The following is a 12,241-nucleotide window of genomic DNA, read 5'->3' as shown; positions in this document are numbered from 1 at the left end:
GTGAGACAGCATTTTCTTGTTTGTAAATCAGCTGTTTCTTTAATGGAAGCAAGCAAGCAGGTCCTAACCTGCATTCATTTTTTTTCCCTCTTAATTTACCTGTAAGATGAACTAAGCATGGAGATGGCACAGATAACTGACTAACTTAAGTTGATGGCCATATTTCTACAAAAAAATAGCCCTTGGAACCCTCTTTCAAATCTCTCCTCCAAATTTGCTTCCCTCAGGAAGCCCACCAGTATCTTAATGAATGTAAGCAGAAACAACCATCCATAGGAGTTATGGATTTCATAATTCAGTACATTTTTGTACTTGTCCATTTGTTTATACCTCGAGAGTCCCATTCCAAGTTTCTTCTTTACTACATTATAAAAGTACAGACTGTGCTGCAAAATTAAGCTTAATACAATAAAGCTGGTTACGTGTTGGGATCAGTGGAATGTCTGAATGACTGGCTTTTTAGGACTGGTCTGGATCCACCTCAGGCTGACCCACTACACTAGAGCTGGTTAATTGATACGGTGTGAGTACTTCCAATATGAAGCAGCACAGCAGAAGGATGAGAAGAACAGGTTTTAATGAGAGAAAGAAGAAATACAGCAATACAACTGATACAAAAAGTACACAATATAACACAAGAGTCTAATAAATTAGCAGAAAACTTGAGAAACAGGAAGAAAGTTTCAGATGGTTGAAGAAAGAGGCTTGCTCAAAAAGATACAATCTTAAGTCTTCATAGATATATATACATTCTTGGCAGTATAGGAAACATACAGTTCTAACATAGAAAATATTGACTGAAGTGGTAGTATCAATTCCTGAAGAATATTTGCATATGGTACATTATGAAGTATACACACAGGCAATTTAGCATTCAAGAAGTCTCCAAGTAAAGGAAAACATTATGGATTCCTTTTTGGTAGACAGACATTTCCTTCCAACAGCAGCAATTGGATCTGTTCAGTATTCCATATGAAAACAAACACACAAACCTGAAAACAGCAAACAGTAAGCAGACCTTTTGCACAATGAATTATGCACCAATTTGGCAGCAAGATTCAAAAGAAAAAATACTCCTGCCTCACCTCTTGCCTTTCATGATCAAATTACTTCCCTTCTTTCCAGTAACCTCTTAAGCCTGCCTTCCTGGGGATGTGAATTAGGTGAGAGTAGTCATACCTAAGTGAGAAGAGTGGTTAGTCACTGTTAACCCTAAAACCAAATCAGTGAATGTTTACAGGAAGAGGTGAACATCAGCCACAACTCCTAACAGCAGCAGAATACAGCCTTTGATAAGTTCTGATACAAAAGTCTAAGCATTACCAGGGAACGGAAAAGCTCCAGATAAAAGAAGTGACTCTGTCCTGTTGCTGCTCTTTTGACACTTCTGAAGCCTACAAAGGAAGTCTGTCTCTTAGGAGTCACACACAAGTAGAATACATCTCCTGCAGAACACCTGAGCCCCATTCCTGGATTAAAGATCTACTTGCTACCAGTGTCCTCAACTGACACATTATTTTCTTCCTAAAGCCCCACCTACACAGGCATTTAGGTGATGCTAAAAGGAATTTTGCCAACAGTTGCCACAGCACAGAGGTCTCTGAAGGATGAGGAGAAGGTACAATGGGAAGCATACGACACACAGAAAAACATTCTTTCTTCAGTCATCACTAATTCAGGAGAGAGTAACAAGTGCTCATTACTAAAGTGCTTGTACCAAGGAGTCAGCAAAAAATACTGCAGAAACTATTGCCAGGATTGCTTAAAATTAATTCCATCTTCAGGATGAAAGTGGAATTACAAATAAAATTCTGTATAAGAAATCAAGCAAAGTGCTCATGCAGCATTTTTGCATCCCTGTATAAGCATTTCTCTATTCCATTCAATCATTACTAATTGGAGGATGGATAAGCCACATCCACTCCACCTAGGCAACTGTCAGGGATACAGGATAAAGAGAAAAAACGATACAGGCAGTAGTGAGGCAGAATTTTATTACAGATGCTGAAGAAATAATAGCAACAAAAAAGACTTTAAAAATGGTTAGCATTACAGTTAAGAAAACTACTTCTGAAACTGGGGAAATCCAGGCAAAATTTTTAAAATGGCTTAAAAATAATCCTGGTGATGTACATGATTAAATATGTAAAGAAGACTTTAGGTCCAGATTCATATCCATGGTAAGAAGAATGGAGGTAAATGAAGTACAAAAAAAGAAACAAAATAATTTGGGGAAATATCATAAGCAGGAAAACCTATCACAATAAAAGGTCAGCATCCAGGAATGTCTTCCTGCTACTGCCTACATCCAACCCAGAACCTGAGTTCTTGGAGCCCTAGCACAGCCAGCCCTCAGGCTTCATACCTGCTTTAAGGACCTGCTGATCTAAACCTCCTCGAGGCTGATCCTGATCGAATGACCCTGTTTAAAGCAGCATCAGCCACGGGCAGGGTGGGTGCAGGGGAGGCTCCGCAGAGCCAAAGCACACAGGTTTTCAGTGCAGTGGAAGGAAGGAGACTGACTTCACACAGAACTTAAAGGAAGAGATGCAGAGGTTGATTACACACAGCTTGAACACAGAGCACAAAAAGCAGAAAGTCTTTCTATGGAAATGAAACATAGATAAAATAGAGGCTTGTTTTTAAAAAAAGCTGCTGAAGACTACCAGTCTGGTGAGTGTTTCCTGTCTCCACATGGACAAGAAACTGTGGATCCTTCCCAGTGTCTGCAAACTTCAGAATGTATCATGTGATTTCCCTCTGTAGCCCTGCCAGAAGTCTCTTGCTGTAGTTTGTTCTTTTGAACATTTCCTCTTACATTTTAGCTCTCATTTATTAGCCAATTAAGCAGCAGCTTATCAAGATTCTTTTCTTTTCCTTCCCTGTATTCCTTGTTCTATGCTGCCTTTAGGGCCTGTTTTAGGAAATGCTAGAACTAGCAGGCAGGAGATGTTGAGGAACATGTATTTGTTTACATGGTTAAGGCAGGGCAAATGGCCATACAGGCACTCACAGCAGCTCAGGTGCAAAGACTTGACAAGTGAAAACAAAGTGAAGAAGCTTCTGTAATAAAAGATGTAAAATCAGGTTTGAAATACTTCCACAGTTTGCTTGGTAGAATACAATTCTTTTGCCTTTGGATAGCAAGAATTAAGTTTTTGTTTACCTTTCAAGTAAGTAATGGAATAGTTTGATATGAAAAAAATACAACCTCTTTGCTAGACAAGCCTTGCAGTGGGACATCTGGCAATGCACATTTACATCATGAAGGGGGATGTGTGTGTATGTGTATATACATATATATCTGTATGTATGTGTATACACACACATATATATATTTATAAACCTTATTCAAACCCCTTAAATTAAGAAATAATTTGTTTATGCTCCTCAATAAAAACTCAAAATGGTTCTATTCAGGGAGATTTAGTAATACTTGTATTCTGGAAACACCTGCTCTTTACCAGTGGGAAAGGTTTAAGCACAATTGCTAGATCCCAGCACTTTCTGAGATCAAGATCAGGCAGCTGTGGAGCCAAAGCACATTGACATAGCAGCTGGAGAGTACATGCTCAGCCTCTACTGCTGAAAGCAGCAAACTTGTTTAGGGGAAGGCAGACTCAGCCATGACTGTGCCACCCTCCTGTGGGAAAGGACAAGTAAGGCTCGTGTAATGAAGAACATGTGTTCAAGGGTCAGTCTTGCTGAGGAGGCATTAGCATCTTACAATCATTAGGCAGTGAAGTTCTGAAGTCCAGGAAGAAACAGGAGGCCAGGTTGAAATGTAGGTCAGAGCTTCCTGGAAGGAATGTTAGGACAGACATTGCACCAGCCCTACGAACCCTTCTGTTTATGAGTTTGTGACTGAGGATGCACAGCAGCACCTTGGTGTGGATTCCCTCTAGTCTATCATTTAATAAAGTTTAGACAAAGGCCTCCTAACTAATGGAAAAAAGTGGCCAAATTCCTCAGCAGTTGGCAAGAGAATGCTGGAGAAGAGCTGAAGGCAGCTAAGAGGGAAGAGAGAGACAATCAGAGAAAAGGTCAGACTCGGTAAAAACTGGAGCTCTGAAAGACACCTGCAGAGTCATCGCACCTAGCTCAGCACTCCTGTGGTCACCCATCTCAGGAGAACCCTTTGCAGAAGTGGTCAAACCAGAAGAGCTTCTTCAGCCCAGAGTCCATCTTTTGCAGTTTGGCCACGAATGTTCAAGTTTCTGCTGGGGATAACTTATCTGGTGCATTACAGATAGTCCCACAGGTGAGAAACAAACTACAAAACCCTCCCCATCTGGTTTGTGTGGCCCATGAAAAGGAAAGGTGGGAAGGAAGAAGTTCACAAGTGGGATTGCGTACAGCATGGATGATGCAACAGAGGCAGACAGACAATAAATCCAAAATGTTTGTGAAGCATCCTGTTCCTATTTAGGTTTCACTCAGCACTGTTCAGTGATCACTGCAAACTTTGCAGACCTCAAGCACACAGGTGCCTGCAGACCACCCGTGAACATCCATGCTGGGACATGAAAAGCTTGGACTGTAATGTCATACTGAGCAGTGCAGGAACAGCCAACATGAACTTGTTTAAATTTCACCAGCTGTGCCTTTGGATGAAAGATCTACTGGACAGTTTGTACATTTCTGGCTTTTATCCCATAATACAGTTAAAGCCTATTATTATTATTGAAACACAGATATCAAACATTATAAATAGCCTGCATTTATGGTGCTTCTATTGAGATCAAATGCGTGATTCTCTGTCAGTAATGGCTATTGAAGATACTGACATTTCTCTTTTTGTTTGTTTAGGAATGGACCTTTCTTAAATAGCACAACGAAATGGAAAGGATTGGTCGCTCTCTCTTTTGGAAATCTGAGATTATTTTCAGTTTTCATCCATGCAGCTGGAGAAGGTCAGGAAGCAATCTTTAAATATTAAGATTTGAGCACAAATCAAGCCAACTAATGACACTTATTTTGGGACCTTGTAATAGAATTGCCATTATTTTAAAATGCAACTTTAAAATGTTTTTCAGTAAGCCAGAATTACTTATAAGAGTCAATATACCAAGAGTGTGGTATAATTTTGAGCTGCTATACATTATTATTTCTGTTTTGACTGTATGTTCCCCGTTTATGGTGCCTGCCTTCTGTTTCAGTTCTCAAGTGAGAAAGTCAGTACACAACTCTAGATCTAGTTATTTCTGTTACAAATACACATAAAAAGAATTTGTGTGTTATTTTAAAATCTGAACCTCTTAAGAGTGGTGGTAAAGGGAGAGGACCATGGATGTCAGAGGGTCCAGAAGGATGAAATGAGTAAGTAGAAAAAAACATGCACAATAATTTCAGTTTTACTGGCAGTATCATAAACAGTTCCTAGAAACTTTGGGGAGTAAGACACAAATGGTCTTGGGCAGCCTAGGTCTCAAGAACAAAAGGAATCAAAATGAGTGAGGGAAGTAATGAGTGGCATCATCCTCATAAGGATTGAGGAAGCCAGCTGCAAGTTAAAGCACCCATGCACTTCCAGTCCTATCCATATCCTAGATCACTGAGTGCTCACAAAAGCCACCCTAGAAGAGGGACTGGATTTCATGGCCATGAACTGATTTAAGCCATCATAGAACTGCATCCTCTAAAGCAAACTGTCCATGAGGCCTTTAAGATTTAAAGCTGAGAAGGTACAAGGGTCAAAATATGCTGATCACATGAAATTATTCAAGTTTTGGTCCCATTCAACCCTTTTACAATAAGCCACTTTGTAACAGAGAAACTTTTTCCTTGTCTACTAAATTGCAGTCACTTTTTCAGAATCCTGTGTTCAATACAGAAAGTGTAACATGGGCTAACAGTGCACTCACTCTGTTGAGCCTGTTCTGTTCTGATAAGCTGCCAATAACCTGAGCCACAGCAGTGTGAAAGGGAAGGCAGCACAGAACAGGTTCATATCCAGCTGTAGCTCAAGTCACATTGCTTTATCCATCTACAAAAGAAAGTTCATGGGAGGTAGATTTTACCCCTAGCTATGACTGTGTATTACCATACACTACCATTACCTCTTATCTGATTTCTGCACAAATTTCCAAGTCGAATAAATTTGATGTAATTTTTAGCATTTAAAATCCCAGGTGACAAAATAAACACATATACAGGAGGGAATTAAATATAATGAGAAAATTAATAAAGCACACCACAAAGCATTTTAAAAATTAGCCTTTGGTTGAGAGGCCTTTGATTTGATCTCTGATATCCATATATCCACTGCCATGTTTCTTGTGTGATAATATATTTTGCATCAGAGACCAAAAAAGCTCTGCAAAGTCAAATTGAAATTTAAACAAGTGTTGTTTGGCATCTTTAGTTTGTGTTAGACCAGGTGGCAGCTGTTGGGAGATCATTTTGTTTTAACAGCTTTTTGTTTTGTTAGCAAAGAAAAACATTGTCCAGCCAAATCCCGCTGACAGTGAATAAATATTTTTCCTCCATCAGACCAAATATTTTCATTTGCCATCCTAATAGCTAGGGCTAAAAGATCTAAAAGGATTTTTCTTTCTATATGGACTCAAATGTATTTGAAAGGTTTGGTGTTTTATAGGAGGTGATTATTACTCTGTACTCTGCACTGCTGAGGTTAGTATGGAGTACTGCACCACACTTTGGTCATTATACATCCAAAACTGGAGAGATTTGTAAGGAAAGCAAACAAAAGGCAGAAAACATGACTTCTGCAGAATGACTGAGGAAAGTAGAACATCAAAGAAGTTTATTGACAAATCTTCTCATGTGTACAAGACAGTAATGATGATGTAAAGATGACCACATACTGGCACTGGATCTAGGAATAATTGACCGAACATAAGCCTGAGCAAATCTATGGAGAAGGATTCTATCAGAACCTGTTAAGGTGACATCCACTACCACTGAGTCAAGAAGTCCCTGAGCCACAAATAGCTGAGGAACAGTCTGGAGAATATCCCTACACAATAGTCTTCCCTCAGCATCTGTTTAGTCCCTGTCACAGACAAGATCCCAGAGCAGCCTGGCCCTTTACACTGACCAAGTGCCATTCTCACACTCTGCTCAGACGTGATAGTATGAAACCTGTTAATTCTAGAAAGCAGCTACCTCTGGGAACAAGCCACTTGCAGAACTATAGCCACCCTTCAAAAACAGTTTAAAGGTCAAGGGCAGTTTAGTGTACTTGTCCTCTTGTTTGTTAAAAAAAAAAAGGAAAAAAAGAAGAAAGGGATAACCTACAAGATTACAGAATTCAGTGTGGACAAACAACTCCATGCAGTCCACCATATAAATTAATGAGAAAGTTGCAAATTTAGCACTTCTGAAAAAACCATAAAATTTCCAATATTATAACAAACAGTCACATGGAGACAGGTGTGCTCGGGACAAAGTCTGAAATCTCAGTAAAACTGGTTACTCTACCAGATTCCATCTTGCATTTAGAAATCTAAGTGCATGATTCAGTGATGTCCAGCAATCCTCTGCTGGGAGTAAAACTGTCTCATTTCTATGACTGATGGCAGAAGCCTTCACATTTGCAAATCTTGCCTGTAGTTGACAGAGGTACATTTAATTGCATTTGAAAGATGCTCTATTATCTGTAACTCTCTACATTTGCTTCCATGACACAACAATTTAATTTCTATCATGAATACATACACTTAAAAAAATGGACAAGTTACCTTCTTATCACAGATCTTTGCCCAGATTTAAGCCTTTACCTAGATCCTTAGCTGTAAAGTGAAGTGATATAAAAAGATGTAGTGTTAAATTGTAATCCAATCCAAGAAGCAAATATTGTCTTTGGAGTGCTTTCCAGGTACAAGGAGAAGAAATTATTTAACCCTATATAACTTGTTTCTTTACTTCACAGAACTACTAATTGGAAATGGGATAGGGCAAATGCATTTATTGTTAGCTCTGCTCTTCACAAAGGATTTTGGCTGCTGATATTCTTTTTCATAACCCATAATTTAGTATGGACTTCCTGCTAAATATTTCAAAAAGTTGCAAAGCTCTAAGAAGCAAATGTTCTGTTTTCACAAAAATCCCAATCTTGGGTAACGAGCCAAAGAACACAGAACTGCACTCAGACCTTGACATGCTCAATATATTAAGACAACTCATTAGAGCTAATGCACACTTCAGTGTGTTCATAAACATTATTTTAAAGGCAGCAATAAATTATGCCAAGAAATCTGTCAGGTTCATGAAGGAACCTACAGCATGTATATACAGTAATCTCAAGTGACAAAATTATGAGAAAATCTGGATCATAACAGAGTGTATGACATACATAGATGGAACCTGGTCATCAAATCAAGAGAAGTCAGGCTTTGTGTGCTATACGCTGTTAGCAATATTTTTCTTCAGGAAGAATATTAAATAGATCAAAATAAATGACCTGATGGCTGTTTTATACAGAGGTGATGAGAGGCAGAGAAAACAAGTGAGTCCAGGTGTTCATATGAGCAACTTGTAAGACTGCATTAAGTAAGACCATGGAAATCAGTTAAATTGCTTGTAGAAAATCTATTTGTTCAAAGTAGGATCAGGACTTCCTCCAAAAAGTCATCGTTTGATCACAGCTGTGTCTAATGTCAAGGCTGTAATTTCACACTACACCATCTTTGCCAATAATGTAAATGTGGGCTATCCTGAGTCTCAGGCCAGCAACACAGTACGTGCTGACACAGCTGTTTTGAGGTAACTGCTGTTACTGCATTGCTGCAATGAGAATGGTGAAAAGCAAAGAAGCCTAAAAAGGGTGAATTTTTCACCTGGGTGGACTCATGAACTGGTTTATAAAATGGCCACAAAACCCTGTGTTGACATATCTGCTGGATGAAAATGAACAACTCACGATGGACAGCACTTTTTTAGGCCAGTTTCATTACCAAGACCAGCATATAATAAAACTGGGCCCCAAGTGAGCCACCAAAGTAGATTCTCCAGGATTTTTACTAAGGACTGCAGCAAAGGAATAAAGAGATAGCAGCTTTTATAAATGTGAGATCTGTCACCAATTCCAGTACCAATGCAACTCAGGCTACTACTGACTTCATCTGAAACTGTGAACACAGTGATAATTAATATCCTAAATCTGATTATATTTCCAGGTTGGTATCATAGTCCTACACACTGCAAACTATGATTTGGATCCCATAGGAGAAGGTCAGGAGTACTCTTTCTGGGATACACAACATCAGATCATGACATGATGGTGGATGAGTTCATGGAAAAATATTGATGGAAGATACATTTAGGCTGTCAGAACACTTAGCTAGGAACAAAAAATATCTGGGCACTTTGTGAGGATCTCAAGTTAAGAATGAGGAAGACTTCTTCAGAAGCATGGACAATGCTTCAAACACAATCTATCCAAAGCAGCTGTTCTAGACTTGGCCAAAAAAAATTGCTTACCACAGAGAAAATAAAAGTGTTTCATCATCTTAGCCTAATCTTTAGTTATAGAAGAATAAACTCTACCACTAAGAGGAGGCTTATCTTCTGAATACACTATGAAAAGCATCTGATTTTTTTTTCCTACAACCTCCTTAAGACATCAATCACTCAGCTTCCAGTCACTTACACAAAATAAAGGACACAGAACACAGTGTTACTGGTCAATGAAAAACAGCAACATGTTCTCTTCCCAGAACCGTGTGTGAGGGAGAAGACAGGCACTATACAGTGAAAGAACACTGTAAGTCATACTCCCTTCTCTATCAGTTGGTATTTCCCTCTTTACCCTCTGTGAAAAAGTCCACATATTTCACAGTGTTCATGCAAAATCACTAATACAGGCCAGGGAGTTGAAAGAAAACATTTGTTTTCTGACATACCATCAAGAGTTCCACCCTAACCTGCTGACTGGCATTACCTTCCCCTCTTTCCATGACACCATCCTAGGAAAGATATTGCTCTGCACCACCAGCATCTAAAAAGCCCTTTACTCTATAGAATCTGCAAAACACAACAAATACTCTAAGGAACTGATGCAGTGTTTTGTCCTGGAAGTGGAGCTCGGTCCAAGTAGAGTATTCCACACAAAGAAGTGGTGCTCTCGCCATTAGAGACACAGGAGCTTTGCTTTGTTTTGTGTCAGAGAGCAAAAGGAAGAGAAGGCAATTTAACCAGCTCCTCTATGAGGTTAGCATCAGTTTCCTGCTCCTTGTAACACTACCACAGAGATAAAAGCAACTTGCATAACCTCCTACCAAACATCCAGACTTCATCATCAGTTAACTAAGTTACAAGAAACAAAATACACAACTGTAGTTCTCTCATGGATTCTTAATCCCACAGGTTAAAGTTGTGATCTAAGGAAAAGTGAAAGAACATTAGCGAAAAGCAAGTATGGTGTTCAAACAAAACACTGCACGTTGTTAAGCTCTCAGATAATTTCCTTTAAGAAAATTACTTCAGGACATAAGCAAAAATGTACAATTGATCATTATATCAAATCAAACAATTACATAAGGGTTCAGTTTACAAAAGGTTAACAAACAATTAATAGCTGGCTTAATAAATAGGTGTTTTCTTCTCATCTCTGTCAATCCAATAGATAGCTTCTAGCTATCTGTAGTACCTTCTACTGGTGTGCTTATAACCTTCCCTAAAATTTACTTACGACACATTTCTCTAACATGAATTACAACTTATAGACATCATTTATTAACCCTTCATAAAATTCTAAATAAACCTTAATATGAATCATGATTAACTTCATACTATTTCAACCCCATACCCCAGGACACATGAAATACTAGCTCTTTCAAGTTTTTATTTAAAATTCTACATTTTAGCTGGGTGCCACATCACTAGTTGAAGAATCACAAATGCCTATCATGGCTTAGCCAATGCACTGCAGACACAAGAAGTGAAACAAAAGTAGTGGGGGACGATCACAGAGAACAGTTCAGGTTCTTCCAAAAGAAATGTCCTGGCTGTTTTTGTTGGAACAAACATTGATACCATGACAAAAGAATCAGAGAGGAAAAAAAAATGGAGTCTGTTGTAAATCAAAACACTGTTTTTCCTTCTTTTTAGAAATGAAAAACTACAATATGTCATTAGATAAATAAATAAAACAGAAAACACAAAGGTAGATTCCAACCCCCATCACTAGGATCTTAAAAAGGGACAGCCATCTATTTCTTGGATGCATCCCAAACTTCTCTTACCTGCAAATTTTCAATATACTTTGAGGTCCTATTTAGTGTATCAGTCTTAGGGAACATGATGTATTATATTTAGGTCTCCTTTTTTTTAATCCGGTATTTTCAGCTTCAACCCCCCACCTCAGTTTTCTTCCATCAAACTGCCTGCTGTTAGTTTAATAAAGTTCAGCTCAGACTTATACTTTTCCTTCTCTTTCAGAGCCTCTCTCTTCATTTTCACAGTTGTCCACAAAGTCTTCATTCTCCTGTGTCTTTTCTTCTTCCTCCTCTTCCTCCTCCCCATCATCTCCAAAAGTCTCTTCCTGCATTGTAGTAAAAGTGAAAGACCTGGCAGCAACTTGTGCCGCCAGACCAGATGTGAAGTTAAAATCTGTTGATATGTGGAGCTGGGCCAGCCTATCCTTGATTTTTGAATGTAATGCATCCTTAGAGGGAGGCTGTGAAGCCTCTACTCCATCCACACTGCTTGGCTTGAGCTCTTCAGCAGCCCCTTCACACTGATAATACATTCTTCCTTCAGCCCCTGTAGAAACATCTTTACCTGTAATATTGTCTTTGTTTTTCTCCATCTCAGGATCTTCATACAAATATTCTGTCCTGCTTTTATCAGCAGCATTCACTTCTGGATTAGAGTATTTTTCTTCAGATTTATCACAACTTTGGCTGCAGTCCTGCTTTTCTGTGTCTGAATTCATATGTGACTCCACATTATTTAGTAGATTCAATGGTTCTACAGGAGACAAGGGTTTCACTGCAGCTTGAAAAGGGGGAAAAAATTAAATGATAACTAAAAGCGAGCTGCCATATATAAATAATTTATTTGCCTGAAAAGATGCAAGATTATAAGGGTTAAAATTACTTTAAAAAATCCCAAAACAACAGAAACACAACCCACACCAAAACTTAAAAGTGTTTTCTAATCACAGAGCTGAAGTGAAATGTGATGGCTACTTGTAACTATTCCTTAAAATTTGTGACATGAAGAGACAGCACAAAATTTATGGTGTCTAAAGCCAGCATCAAACACAGAGGATGTA

General features: G+C 38.7%; 1 protein-coding gene across 1 annotated transcript in view; it reads right to left on the bottom strand.

The window, feature by feature from the left end:
* Positions 1-560: 560 nt before the first annotated feature.
* Positions 561-12,241, bottom strand: part of VEZT (vezatin, adherens junctions transmembrane protein) — a 45,029-nt gene continuing 33,348 nt past the window's right edge. Inside the window, exon 11 of the mRNA XM_014307276.2 lies at positions 561-11,961. Coding sequence (XP_014162751.1) covers positions 11,381-11,961 — 581 coding nt within the window. The 3' untranslated portion in view covers positions 561-11,380. The remainder of the gene's footprint in view (positions 11,962-12,241) is intronic.

The sequence above is a fragment of the Geospiza fortis genome, unplaced genomic scaffold (genome assembly GCF_000277835.1).
Source record: "Geospiza fortis unplaced genomic scaffold, GeoFor_1.0 scaffold186, whole genome shotgun sequence".
Taxonomy (NCBI): domain Eukaryota; kingdom Metazoa; phylum Chordata; class Aves; order Passeriformes; family Thraupidae; genus Geospiza; species Geospiza fortis.
This window is presented reverse-complemented; position numbering and strand designations above follow the sequence as displayed.